General features: G+C 41.0%; 1 protein-coding gene across 4 annotated transcripts in view; it reads left to right on the top strand.

Annotated features, from left to right (window-relative positions):
- The window catches only part of LOC136262153 (synaptonemal complex protein 1-like), a 391,211-nt gene that overhangs the window by 25,479 nt on the left and 350,165 nt on the right, over window positions 1–15,567 (top strand). For all 4 annotated transcript variants that reach the window (XM_066056308.1, XM_066056311.1, XM_066056309.1 and 1 more), the window contains exon 4: window positions 4,545–4,610. In XM_066056308.1, coding sequence (XP_065912380.1) covers window positions 4,545–4,610 — 66 coding nt within the window. The remainder of the gene's footprint in view (window positions 1–4,544; window positions 4,611–15,567) is intronic.

The following is a 15,567-nucleotide window of genomic DNA, read 5'->3' as shown; positions in this document are numbered from 1 at the left end:
AGATTTCTTAATACTGGAACAACACTAGTCTGTAGTAGTCGAAGAAACGGAACACTGTCAACTGTTGTAAGTGGTTCCATGTATTTGCACACATACTCCATCACCGACTCCTCACATTACTTAAAACGCTGGCTTCCTCGAGTGCAAAGACCTTTCACAAAATAATCCATTGTTTGTTCTTTTTTCTTTGACTTTGGTGTTGATGGAGACGGAGTTGACTTAGCAAGAAGTGAGTGCTCTTCATCGTGACTATGCTTAAGGTGGTGAGTTAAGTTCGTCGTATTTCCCGAGTACAGTAAAGTCTGCAAGCAAACCTTGCATACCACTTCTCTTCTGTTCAAAAAATGGTTCCAGTTCCATCAGTTCTAAATCCAAAATAGCGCCACACTTTGCTCTTGCCACTGGGGAGCAGAATTAAGTTAGACGCCATTTTTCCATTGTTCATGAAACGCGATTAGGGCGCATGCACATGCAGTACCATATCGCGATATAAGCTGTTGGTTAATTGTCATCACGATATTTAAAATATATTGATATAATCGATTAATCGATTTTATCACACATCGCTTGTCTCAAACCTATCAGGCATCTACCAGGTGTCCAGTACCTTCTACACTAGCATAAGCGCTTCAAATATTTTTATGGCATCTAAATGTTCAAGGAAAAGCATTGATATGGAAAATTGACACGTGGATGTAGTTTTGTTGCATGAAGGGGACAACAACCAGCCTGACTGAAAACAAAAGGAAAGACAAGACACAGAGGGAGACGACTGGTTGAAGACATAAGGAAAGACAAGACATGGCACATACTTGTTGGAACTCTAATAAGTACATCCCACAGTTGAGTTTGTTATTGTGGCGTAAAATAGTGGCTGTACGCTGCTTTGTTTGGCCTCCAGCCTTGCGACTATGGTCTGGCTGGCAGGCAAGGAGTTTTTTTTTTAATTCACCTGTGCACGCAACAAGCTTTATAATTTATGCAGGAACAACGAAACCCTGTTTACAATTTTGAACAACATGGTTTGTTATTGCCACAAAGGGACAAATGTGGCAGCAGTGGCTATACTAAGTGAACACTAGCAAAGCTGTAAAACTAGACAGCAGTATAAAAGGCAAGGTGTAACAGCTGTACCGATAGACTAGCTATAGTTATGAATCTAGCTAGCTATACTGTAACAAATGCATTGAGAAACTGGCTCATTATCAGCACAGCTACAGTTGGGCTTTTTAGCTAGCAAGTATATACATAGGTAGAATTTTCAGTTATAACTCTAGTGCTGGTATGCCTGATGGAGGCACTGTCCTATTCATTTAACCCAACAATAAAACTACTAATTAAATCACTGACATGAAATCCCACATGTTAGCGCAAACCTAATTTTAGAATAGAATGCAATATAAAATATTTACAAAAAATTGTAAATTCTTTGAGTGCTTGTTCACAGTGAAGGAAGGTCTAATGGCAATCTTGATAGCATTGTGATCCCTAAAGCAAGAAGAGTTTGTTTTGTGTAAGTCACCCCAGGGAGATGGATAATATGAGCATTAGTCTGTCTTGCATTGGAAGAGCAGCTCACTATCATTTTCTCATGTTTTTGCTTTCACCCTGGTTGTAGAAAGGGACAAAAATTTCCAAGCAATGTATCTGTTCAGGGAGAACCTGATGGCAGAAGTTGCAGACGGCATTCGTAAGTTGACGATCATTTAATTAAGTGCCTGTAATTTGTTTTCCATATCATAAGTACGATAGTACTGTACAGTAGGGACCACAAAGGAGTAGGTGTGGCCCACAAAATAACATCACCCAAAAACAGCCTCAATTTTCCCTGATGACAATGAGGTAGTATTGGTTAGGTAAAACTAAGCCCAAACAAGCTTTCAGATCGACCCGAAACACTTTCAACAAGTTGTTATGGAATTTTTAAAAAATCATTTAACCGAATTTTCTAGTGACTGACTGATTGAGTAAGTAACTGATTCCTCCAGACAAGCATAACTTATAACGGCTAAGGCTACGGGCTTGATTTTTTCACTGTTTGATGTTGCTTCAGCCAGAGAGGTGCCTTTTGGCATACACCGCAGTACGTACAATGCATTCTTCATGGACTTACCAGTGTCCTCCTTTGTGTCCCATTCATCTTTGCTGACAGCGAAAAGTGTCAATTTGGTGGTAGCACGTGATGGCTTCCCTTCGTAATGGAAATCGCCTGTATTTTCATAGTAGCTATTTTGTTAATAGAGGTGCTTTTCGAATGGTTCTTGATTCGTACTGCTGTGTAACGAGTTGACCATAGCCAACAACGAAGCGTAGTGGATACTTCACTTTTCTTCTCTGACGATAATGGATATAACTGGGACGTGTGGCACCATTTCTTTCGGTATACAGGGATTGCAGAGGTAGTTTTCGAGCAGTTCTTGTTTCAAAATGTTGTGTAACGGGTTGAACAAAGCTGACAATGAAGTGTAATGGATACTTCACTTTTCAGACGATAATTAACATAGCTGGGGTGTGCGGCGTCATTCCGAATGCGGTATGCGTGAGTTCACCAGTCATAATAATTATTACAAAAAAAGGTCAACAAACAAGTACACCAAAAAATTTGGAATTTTCAACTAGAGTAGGGACCATAGCACATCGATAAAAAGTACTGAAACAAGTTGAAGTAGTCCATTATATTAAATCACAGTAAAACAATGAAAAATGTTATATCCGTGCATTTCTGTTACGGTATCTTGAGCACAGTAGGGATATAACACTTCTTATTGTTTTACTGTGATTTAATATCATGGACTACTCCAACTTATTTCAGTACTTTTTATCGATGTGCTATGGTCCCTACTCTAGTTGAAAATTCCAAATTTTTTGGTGTACTTGCTGTCACTGATTTTTCTGTTGTCACCACTTTTGTATAATGCAAAGTTCTTGGCTTCTAGAGCTGAAATTTTGGTTGACCATTCTTTGGCTATCTAGAAAATATAATAAAATTTCAAAAAATTGCGTGGGGTTCTTGCAAATCTGGTCACATATTCATCACTTTGAAGTGCATAGCAGCGATCACTCAAGCCTCTAAAATGAAATTTATAAACCTCACCTCAGTTGTCTAAGTGTATTAAACTGTGTCAACAAATTATTCATGCTGCTTTCTGATTAATAGATGACCACTGAAGCAGGGACCGAGAACAGTACTTTGAAGTGTGTGTGTGTGTGTGGGGGGGGGGGGGGCAAGGTGACTGTCAGCAGTTAGGAATCACTTAAAATCACTAAATGTGAAGCATGTCAATACCAGGGGGCCTGTAGTGGGCATGCCCTCTTCCCTACATGAAAAATTTTAATGCTTGAGATTTAATCTGGTACCATATGATAGGAAATTGTGACGAAAGAAAAAATTGACAAACCAGTTACATTCGTCAAATTTTAATTCATCAATAAGTGCCTCAAAAGTCAGCATTTAGATTTGTGATTTCTTGCTTTTTGTCAAATTTTTAATTCATTATTGTGAATTTGTCAAATTTTCCTATTTTCAATATTTCCTGTCGTATGGTAGTAAAGTATAGGATATTCCTTATGGCAATGACTATACTGTACAAGAAAGCGTTTGAGATAGACTCATGCACTTGATTTTGTATATACATCTGAATGAATGTTCTATTACAGTAGTTAGTGTATTAGAGTATCTTGATCTCGTGTACTCCCAATACCATTTCAGATATAGTATTCCACTCATGAATACCTCTCTATTACATCAAGACAATTAAAGAAAGTACTGTCAGTTAGATAAATAGTAAAAAGAGGTGCAATAGTATCAGGGGCGGATATGGGGGGGTGGAAGGGGGCTCTTGACCCCCCTCCAAAAATTTAAGTATACTAAGATCGAGATACTCTAATAGAGCAGTCACCCTAATAAAGCAGTCACAGTATAAGAGCAGTGTAGTGAGCTATTAAAGGATTTTTTTTGTACTTTAATAGCGATAAATGTGTAGCTGGTGAGGTGTGTGGGCAGCTATTGTCAGCTGGCTGTGACCTTCACCTTACCAAACCGGACAATGTAGTGCCTCAGTTCATTTTGACCCCCTTTTCCATAAGTCTGGATCTGCCCCTGAATAGTTGTTGACTTTGGGCAATGGAAATAGCAAGGGGCAGTGCCTCTCCACTCACTATGTAGCAAAGCCTATATCGAATTTAGTATTTGAATAGTTTGAATGGTACAATGAGCAAGAATATTTATGTTATTTAGTATTTAATTGTAATTATCGTGGTACAGTAATAATTTAGCATACAATACAATTACACTTTCACTACCTAATTAATTAGATATGGACATTAATTACAAGTAAAATCGAAAAAAGCTTCCTAAAATCCATCACATATACCAAAATTATTGCTAAAGGTTTAATTGCTTTGTATTTGAATAATTACTGAGGTATTTGAATACTTGCATGAAAATCTGAATGTTTTTTTTTTCAACTGTAGTAGCTAATAAGCTCATACACAATAGTATTTCTGATTTTGAAAGGTTTTATGAAATTGTCACTTTTGAACAGGAGCAGAAGTTAGAAGAAGCTAGTGGTAACAATGAAATGCTAAGGAAATCACTTGTTGATCTACAGGTACATATTCTATTATCATTTAAAATTTTTATGTCATATATCTATGTGTTTACGTACATTCTCTATACCATAATTTGCCAAATTGTGTTACCTTTGTGTTTATCTTGCGTGTATATATAATACAGGTCTATAATTTTGTTGTAATTTTAAGGTACTGATTGTTAAGTAGGGAGTACCCATAAGATGATGTGCACTGCCTAATACACTGCCTAGTACACTGCCTATAAAAAAATACATCTTACACAATGAAAATCACCTTTATGGGGTCCATTAACATCAGAATACAGCATTGAATACACTTACAGGCGGTCGGGTATGCCTGCCTGCCTAATCACAGTTGCAAGGCTGGAGTCCAAATGAATTAGTTCACAGCCACCATTTTATACGAACTCACCACCAATGGCATATGCCTTTTGGAGTTCTATTGACTTTGTGTGTCTTCTGCACAGTCGATCAGGCTGGTCGTCGTCTTCATGCAATGCAGGTGTTGATCGACACTTACCTTGAGCAGCATAGATGCCACAAAATTACTTACAGTACTGTAAAATGGTACTGGACACATCTGTAAGGTTCAAGACCACGCCCATTAGTAATCTAGGTTGATTAATAATGATCAAGCAAGCAAGCACCTCTTAGAAATCTATTTACTCGAACATGATGACCTCATTCCTTATTGGTCTAGCTGTGATAGTATGGAAGTGACCACACCTCTTCGTAGGTGAGAGGCTGACTCGAAATGCTCTAATACAGCAGTCATCCTAACACTCTGTAGAAGAGTCACACTTATATAGCTGTTTCACTACCTTTTAGCTATTCCCTTCTTTTGCTACTTTTTTCTTTGATTCCCAATCCAACTTAAAATTCCTAATATTTCCTTCTACTTTTTATTTATTTACTAGGACCGGGTCACAAACAAGCAAGTACATACACAATGCGACAATCCCCTGCTGAGGCATGCACTACTAAAACAATAACGATACCAAATCAACTGAATATGGTACAGTAGTGACAGATATAACACAACATTGGTATCGTAACTAGAGGCCATCAGTAGCTTAGTGCTGGTACATCATTGGTATGGCAATGGCACAGTGATGTGTACACAGTATGTGTTCATACAAAACATACAGGAGAGAACTATACATTATTGTAGTATCATACAGTACGATAGTACTGTATAGTAGGGGTTGGTAAGAAATCATAAGGTTTCGTGGATTTTTATACCCCAAAAAAATGGCCTTGCAATAAGTTTTATTCGAAAAAACCACCTGGAATGCATTAGTACTGTTATAATGATGCTGTACTTTGGTAAACAAGCGAAAAGTCGAATGTTTTGATGTACAGTGAGCTTTAAAAATTTCAAAATTCACCTACATTTCGTCTGCCAGCCTGCCTGCTGTAAGACCCAGTAGCGCTAGGTATACAGCTCCAAAAATTTCAGACAGTCAAAGTAATGATGTCGGATTCACGACTCTGTTGTTTCGATTACGTTCTGTCCACTGCACCATGCTGTTTGCTTTCATTATTCATCCGCTTCTTTGTTATTCTCAAAGGATAATTAATAATTGCGGCGCTTAATAGTTGCGGCGTGCCACAACCCAAATATGTGATTTTAACGAAGTGTGAATACGTGTGCGTAAGGTGAGGGTGAATGGGTGTAGTACCCAAGGAGTTGTCTCTAGCATTTGTTAACGCTGGGTAGTCATCTTTTTGTGAGGTAGCTAGCTAATAATGTCTTTGAGAGGTGGATCTACTTCTGGATCGAGACTTCTAAAAGCGAGGGTTCCACTCTAATATAGTGGTGGACTCTCCAGTGGTGTTTTACTGTAAAATCATCAACATTTAGGCCATTAGAAGTGCAGCTGAAGTGCAGCTGAAGGGATATTTATACTATGTGGAAAACAAAAAGAGTATAATAAAACAGTTAACAAACTAGCTCTTTAAAAAATTAAAAATTTCAAAAGGAAGTAGGGGTTGATATGTAATAATAGGTTAGATAGCTCACAGCAACTTCTTCCTCAATATCACAACACACTTCTTTACAACACCATGAATAATAATTGTTAGCTAATTTACAACTAAAGTGTACAATCTAGTGCGTGGGTATGTGTTAATAGTATACAAGTAAATATGAAAATATAATAAAACATCAATGTACAGATATAGAAACACATACTAGTGTTACATCATCCCTCTCTTTGAGAAAAGCATGTCCCATGCTTAGTCATCTCCATATCTTGCAGGTCTCCGTCGATTGGATCTCAGTGGGTATCTTCGTTCCTCTTGGTGTGCAAGAGTGTTAGAAGGGTTCCTCCTTTCCCCTTGTGGTTCAGTGTCATCATAACCTTCTACAAGTTGCAGGACTGTGCCAGGAGGTGGTGGTCTACTACTCTGTGTAGGAGTCCCAGCAGTAGTGGCTTGTTGTCGTGGTACATCTGGCTTTGCTTGAGTTCGAATGTTTTGAGGGCAGGGCTTAAGCCGGTCAAAATGTACAACTTGCCTCCTTCTGCTTGCTCTAGTGTCTTGTATTCTATATACACTATCTGACAAGCACTTGACCACCTTGTATGGGCCAACCCAAGGGCTGTGTAACTTCTTTGAATTTCCTTTAGGGACCACTGGATTACACAGCCACACGAGCTGTCCTGGAGTAAACTTATCGCCATGTATCTTGTGGTCATAATTCTCCTTTTGCCTGTGAGCAGCTGTCTGCATATGTTGGCGTGCCAGGTAGTAAGCTGATTCCATTGTTTTCCTTAAATTGGCAACATACTGACAGTGCTCTTGAGTTTGGGTTGGTGCAACTCCATAAATGACATCCAGTGGCATATGTGGCTGACGGCCAAACATTAAAAAGAATGGGGTGTAGCCAGTGGATGCATGCTTGCTGGTATTGTATGCAAGACATACCTTTAGTAAACAATTTTCCCAGTCATTAGACTGACTGTTAGTGGCAGTTGTTAACATATTCTGGATGGTGCGATTGGCCCTTTCCACTAGTCCATCTCCTTGTGGATGATATGGCGTCGTGTGGGTCTTGTTTATGTGTAACATGTTGCATATTCCCCTACTACCTTAGATTCAAACTGTGCCCCCATATCAGAATGCAGCTGCTCAGGGAGGCCAAAATGGCAAAACATGTTATCAACCAACTTCCCAGCTATTGTAATTGCCTCCTGATTGGGAATGGCATAAGCCTCAACCCACTTGGTAATATAATCTGAGGCTACCAAAATGTACTTATTCCCATTTGTAGTAGTAGGGAATGGGCCCTTAATGTCTGCTGCAACCATTTGCACGGGGTATCCTGTTAATATGTTTTGAAGTGGGGCTCAATGCTTACGTGGTGGAATCTTTCTATTGGCACAGTTAGCACAGGTTTTGCACCACTCCTTTACCGCAACAGAATACCCTGGCCAAAAGAACTTTTCCTTAACCCTTGCAAGTGTTTTGTCTTCTCCTAGATGGCAACTCATGGTACCAGCATGTGCCTCTTCTAGTACTTCCTCCCGCAACCGTCTTGGTGTTACGAGTTGTAAATGAGAGGTTCTTCCGCTGCTTTCTTCAAACTGCCGATAGAGAATTCCTTCATGCACAACTAACTGGTCCCACAGCTGGGAAAGCTGATGAGCTTCTCTTGGTTTTCCTTTCAATAATTGTACATCTGGCCTCTTCTGAGCTACCTTTGCCTTTAGAACAAAGCCAATAGCCTCATCTTCCAGCTGCTCTTTTCTCAGGTAGCTGCACTCTGTTGTAGTAGAAGGTTCACTAGAGAGAGACGTCCTCAACACTTGGAGCTGTGGCTCTAGATCACTAGAATCATGACTCTGTGAGTCCGGGACATCTGGTCTCCTTGATGGGGCGTCAGCATTCTGATGTTGCTTCCCCTGTCGATGAAGTATGGTGAAGTTATATTCTTGCAGCTTCTCTATCCACCGTGCAAGCTGCCCCTCTGGCTCCTTGAAATTGTGCAGCCAAATTAGTGAACTGTGGTCAGTTCGCAACGCAAAGTTCCGACCTAAGAGGTAAGGGCGGAAGTGGTTTGTGAATACAACAACTGCTAGTAGCTCCTTTCTGGTGACACTGTACTTCCACTCAGCCTTACTCGGCGTTCTGCTTGCATAAGCTATAACCTGCTCATTCCCATCGCAAATTTGAGACAGGACTGCACCGATTCCTTCTTGGCTGGCATCAGTATCTAGTATAAATGGCCTCGAAAAGTCTGGAAAGGATAGAATTGGAGCACTAGATAAGCGATTCTTTAGGGTGGCAAATGCCGTTTCACATTCACATGTCCAGACAAATTTTCTGCCACGCTCAGTCAACCTGTGCAAGGGTTTGGCGATTTCTGCAAAGTTTCGGACAAATCTGCGATAGTAGGATGCTAGTCCCATAAACTGTCGCACCTCCTGGACTGATGTAGGAGATGGCCAACTGGACACCTTAGCTGTCTTCTCAGGATCGGTTGACACTCCTTCTCTTGATACGATGTGCCCTAAATATGAAACGGATTCCCGGCAGAATGAGCACTTGCTTGGCTTAAGGCGTAACCCAGCCTCCTTCAGTTTCTGCAGGACAACACTTAGGTTATAAAGATGCTCCTCAAAATCTCGTCCAATAATAATTACATCATCCAGGTATACTAGGCATTGTGTCCACTGTACCCCCGCCAACACCAGATCCATGAGTTTTTGGAAGGTAGCGTGGGCATTGCAGAGCCCAAATAGCATTACATTAAATTCATATAGCCCTTCGCGTATTGCGAATGCAGTTTTAGGTTTGTCCTGTTCTGCTACCTCCACCTGCCAGTAGCCGCTCAATAGGTCGAGTGTGGAGAACCATTGAGCTCCCGAAAGGGTGTCGAGAGTGTCGTCTATGCGTGGAAGGGGGTACGCGTCTTTACGCGTGATTGAATTTAGTTTGCGGTAATCAATGCAAAATCGCGTTGAGCCATCTTTCTTTTTTACAAGTACAACTGGTGACGCCCACGGGCTGGAGGATGGTTGAATAACTTTGTGTGCCAACATGTCTTCTAACAGTTGGTGAACCTCTTGTCTCTTACATGAAGGTATTCTTCTTGCCTGTTGCCTTATTGGATGGTGATCTCCAGTGTTAATTGTGTGCTTTAGCTGTTTGGTTCTTCCCAACTGGTCATTACTCAATGCAAAAACATCTGCATAGCTTAATAGAAGATTAAAGAGGTTGTGTTTCTGCTGCGTGTCTAATTTGTTACCACTATTTTCTACCAGCCTCCACAGTATCTCTTGCTCCTCGGACGTCACTTCCAAAGTTGGTTCACCTACTGTCTCCGTAGTACTTGCTACTGCAGCAAATGGCCATTCGAGCGTCGATGCACACGCTACCGCCTTACCCTTATGTAAAACAACGGGATCTTCCGAGGTGTTTAGAAGCCGGATGGGTATGCTTGCAATCTCATTGTTCAATCAAGGAGTTACCAGTGCGTTAGCGACAACTAAGTTGGGTTGTCGGGACAGGTCTTCAACCAAAAGTACGCCAGCACATTGAGCTACGGGTGCCTCGACCTTTGCCATTACTTCCATCACGCTCTGTGGTGGTAAGATCACTTGCTCCTGTATTACAACCTTAACTTCGTTCACTTCCTGGCCATTGCCGGTATTTGGATCCCTGGTCAGAGTTAGGGCCCTCCCCTTGAGATGTAGCACTTTCTGTTCAGTATTAATACAACATTGGTTATTCTCTAAAAAATCAAGGCCCAGTATGGCTTCAGAATTCAGGGCGCTAGCTACAATAAAGTCTCCCTGCACTTCAACGCCCGCAAAATTAATGTTTAAATTCTGAGCCCAAAACTGGGATTGCGCTCCCCTCGACGTCAACCAACTTGTGCCCGTTCCAATTAGCCAGACTCGCCTCTTCACCAATTAGACCCCACGTCCGATCGCTGATCAGGCTAATAGCTGCACCTGTGTCAAGCATAAAGCGCACGTCCTTACCGCGCACGGAACCAATAACATGATACACGGTGGCAGGGTTTACCGCCAACAACAATGTTTTAAAATGATTTAAAATTGTGTTCTGTTGTGCATTAATGTTTATTTGGGTCTTTTTATCACAGCCCTCGCTTGCATGACCCACAGCATCGAGGGCTAATCGTTTCCCGCCTTACGTTGGGCACATCCTCTGGCGAAATGTCCTTCTTGTCCACATTTCCGGCAAACAATAGGTTGACGAGGCTGCTCCAGAGGCTTTTTGCTTGGTGATTGGTAGGCGTGCGACTTCTCTCCACTGGCCACTATCCGTTCTACATGCTTGAGACGGATATTAAAATTACGGAGCATGTCCATCATCGCGTCCTGTTTACGCAACACTGCTGCCACAGATATTGTTGTCTTGGATGGAAGCTGGATGCCTGGAGTGTCCACCTCCTGTTCTGGTATCACTGCGGTTACTGCTGCTGCCGGCCGCGTACTTCCAGTAGTTATCATGTAGGACTCCATCTCAAGAGTGTACGCGACCGCTTCGTCAATACTTTTAGGACGCTTCTGTTTAACTGCCAAAGCTAACTCTGGCTTGCCCAATAACGCAAGGAATCTATCCAGCGAAAGTTGTTCCTTGGCTTCATCTTGCAAATGAGGAAAGGCTTTATCAGCCAATAAACGTAGTGCGTCAGCAAGCTCTTCCCACGCTTCTCCACTGCCACGCTTCCGTGTCTGAAACTCCAACACATACAGATCTCTCCTGCTGTCGGGCTCAAACCTCTTCCTCAGTGTTGCCTTCGCTGTGCCATAGCTAGCTTTGGCTTCAGTGCTGATACGTCTCCACGTGCTCTTGGCCTTTCCTGTCATACGAACCTCCAACCAAAGTAGCCGGGTGGCGTCGTCCCAGTCATTGACGCAAGCAACACTTTCAAAGTGTCTGATCCATTCGTCCCAACTTAACTCCCCATTAAATGCATCAGGGGTAATAACAGGGCGTACCTTCTGTACGGGCTGGTTTCCGGCTCCACCTTGATTATCGTTCTGTGACATCACGTTCCTGGCCGTTGGTGTTCACTCTGCAACAACTGATCTGTATATAGAGAGACGAGAACAACTGCACAGTTATGGTGAATAGTGTTGACCTTCTCCGGTACCGTTTTAGACAAATTAGAGATCATCAAACCACGATACAAGGTTAGTCGCTTGGGGTTCAAACAATTAAGAGTCCGGTTACACAGCATTTCGGATCAAGAACTGTTCGAAAAGCACCTCTGCAATCCATGCATACCAAAAAAAAGAAATGGCGTCGTGTGCCCCAGTTGTATCAGTTGTTGTCTGAAAAGGGAAGTATCCATTATGCTTCGTTGTCGGCTATCATTATACACGGCAGTACGAATCAAGAACTGTTCGTAAAGCACCTCTGCAATCAAAATAGCCACTATGAAAAGTACAGACGATTTCTGTTATGAAGGGAAGCCATTACGTGCTACCGCCAAATTGATACTATTGCTGTCAGCAAGGATGAATGGGACACAAAGGAGGACACTGGTAAGTCCATGAAGAATGCATCGTACGTACTGTGGTATGCGAAAATGCACCTCTCATGCTGAAGCGACGTCTAAACTGTGAAAAAATCAAGCTCGTAGCCTAAGCCATTATCGAGTTATACTTGTCTAAAGGCATCAGTTAGTTACTTGCTCAGTCAGTAGAAAATTTTGTTAAATAATTTAAAAAAAATTTCCATGGCGACTTGCTGAAAGCTTTTTGGGTTGATCTGAAGGTTTGTTTGGGCTTAACTAAGGTACTGAGGGCTTCATTTTCAGCTGTGTTTTTCCCATTACACAGCATCTACTTTTGTATGTACTGTGAGTAGGTAACTCCTTACCCATGGCTAGAAAGTAGTTGTGTACCGATAATCAGATCGCCTAAAATATCGGCCATCGATATGGTAAGTTTTACCCATATCGGTATCGGTACAGAACAACAGGAGGACCGATATCGCTACTGATTTATACAGTAGCAATAGTTTGTACATAAACGGATTATGCATTGGTTTTCTACGTTATCCATGTGGCTCTTTAGTGCCAGTGACTTATTGTTCACTTTGCAACGAGCTTAACTTAGCACTACGCTACGAGAAGCCATACTAAAATACACATGATTCTAGTGTTTGTTGCTGGAAAGCTTATCACAGTCTTTACAAACAAGCAGTTATAGAGTACCTTTGTAATAAAAAGAAAGGTCACAGGATATATCAAGGAAACTTAGGCATTGAGCAAAATTATAGCTAATGTGCCAAAGTAGGGACTTTCCCATCGAGCCATGCTGTAATACCATCATTCATCTCTTGTTTCACTACTCTTTGTTGCATAGATCCCTACTTCATTTTTAAATTTGCAATATTTTAAAATACTAGTTTGTTTAATTTTTTGTTGTAGCACAGTTAGCTAGTTACAGCTTATTAAAGTACATCCTATGCCAAAATTGGAAGCATATAGGCCCATAGTAGCATGCGTAGCTTACCTATGCTTTGATTGTAGTAGCAATGGCGTTCAGATCTATGACCTACATTCTCAGTACGATGGTCCGCGTTCTATTCACCCCGGCCGGAAGTTGTTCGAACAAACAGGCCCTTTCAGTTGTTTGGAGCTTAGTCTCGACTAACAGGATGAAGTATAATACAAAGTACTATCCAATCACATGAATCACTCGATGATCTTGCCATCCGGCACTGAGTGGCTGAGTCAGTGTGTTCAGAGGAACAAGCCGTCGAGTATCAGTCCGTCTCAAGTCTCTTTGTTGATTGCAGTCCAGGCTTTGGCAAAAGTCGAAGAGACAACTAATGTTTTACATGCAACGCTTGAAATTATAAGCGCCCCGCTCTTTCAGCAGCATAAACGCTTTCTGAAATAATTTATGGTGTCTACAGAAAAGTGTTGATGCAGAAAATTAATGCCTCGGTATGGTTTCGATGCTTGAAGAAGAAGACAATTAACCTGATTGAAGATAAAAGGAAATACAAGGTGCACAGGGCGTACACTCTTTGGAACCCCAAATGCACATCCCACCGGTGAGTCTGTTGTTGTAGCATAAAATGGTGGCCATGCACTGCTTCGTTTGGGCTCTAGGCTTGTGACTGTGGTCAGGCAGTGAGTGAGGCAGTGAGTGAGGCAGTGAGTGAGGCAGTGAGTGAGGCAGTGAGTGAGGCAGTGAGTGAGGCAGTGAGTGAGGCAGTGAGTGAGGCAGTGAGTGAGGCAGTGAGTGAGGCAGTGAGTGAGGCAGTGAGTGAGGCAGTGAGTGAGGCAGTGAGGCTAAAATTGGAGTTTTTGCGATTTAAAAAAATTTTATATCCGGCCACCTGTAAGTGTTTTGTTGTACTTAATGCTATTTTACGTATTATATGGATTTGTACTATTCCGTAAAAGTGATTTACGTAAAATGTCTGTAGGATGATTTTTAAAGGCGGAATTTTGGGCGGCATGCAAGACATTCACCACGATCCCTACTTAAACGGTACAACCGTACTGTTTGATGAAAACATTTGTGAGTACCTAATTGCCTGGATCGCACAATAGAAACCCAAGCTGTATACCACCACAGGCAGAGTATAGCAACGGAAACATGCACATGTTGTGGTAAATGTATACTTTTGTTTGCTTAAAACTATAATGCAAATATCGGATTGACTATCGATTATCGGCTTCTTTTGGTTGCATCAATATCAGATATCGGTACATGCCAAAAACCCATATCGGTACACCTCTACTAGGAAGGAATCAAATGCTGGTATTCCAGTATAAAACTTGTCAGTCTATCATTTTCTCCAGCAATTACATCTCATCCAGGTCTCCCCAACAGCACAAATCTCAACATCCTATTCTCTGCCTGTAGTCTTGCAACTAATTTCCATCTGATATTAGAGCTGTGACACTTAACCGGTTAATCGACCAGGTATTTTTATAAATTCAGTTATCAATTATTTTTTCTCATAACCGGATAACTGATCCATTTTTCAACAATGATATCATATTTGTTGTAGGATTTAGTTTTACATATTTGGCCGATACAAGTATATTCAACTATAAATTTTAAGGTGAACATAGCTTAAAAGCTAAGTCCAGCATAAAAATTAGAGAAAATTTCATCAAGTTCAGTTAACCAGATAACCAGCAGTTATGATTTTCCCAGTATCTGGTTATGATATTCAGTTTCACAGCTCTATCTGACATTCTGAAAATGTTATGCTGATAGCTAATATCTACAGTACTTCATACAACACTCAGTGCAAATAGCTCTCATCACCACTCTGACTCGATTGCAAGTACAGGCTACATGAGAGGCTATTAATTCTTTGCTAGCTGGTGGATGATTACTTCTGCTAGTACAGTAACTCCTATGTTGAAATGTCTACAAACATGCTGGTTGATGATAGAGGTCTTTCTTCTTCCTTTCTCCTTGCTACTTCCTTTTCTCTCTCTTCCAGTTCTACCTTTCTGTGATAAAGATCTTTGTTACACACCCCTAAATTGTCAGTTGTGTATGGCTTCAAATTTTTGCTGAACTTGTAGTAACTTGCCGAACTTAGCTGAATACACTCGATTACGTGACTTTAGAACAAACAAAAACATTGGTACCTGCTTTACATGCAGGGCAACTAATGTGACAATAATTAATATATTGGTAACCAAACATAAATATCTGTGTCTTATATTTGCTGTGTAGCATGCACGTTGATAGTTGTAAATTACATGCTTAATTTTTAAAGTACATATAGTGAAATAATGAACATGCAGGGCTAATTAGTTAAAATGCATGCGAGCTAAGGCAATACAGTATACCTACATTACAGGTGGTATACACATGCAGTTTTAGTTTCTACATGATGTGTTTACCTTACTGTCAACAAAGAAATGAACTCGGGCATATAAAGCCAACGTAATTTGCAATGCATGGCAAGCAAAGGTTCAGAACTTGTGCTATGCACTTTCAGTTCTTATGTT

This window comes from Dysidea avara, chromosome 7, assembly GCF_963678975.1.
Source record: "Dysidea avara chromosome 7, odDysAvar1.4, whole genome shotgun sequence".
In the NCBI taxonomy this organism is placed as follows: Eukaryota; Metazoa; Porifera; class Demospongiae; order Dictyoceratida; family Dysideidae; genus Dysidea; species Dysidea avara.
Note: the sequence above shows the minus strand (reverse complement) of the source record. Positions and strands in the feature narration are given on the sequence as shown.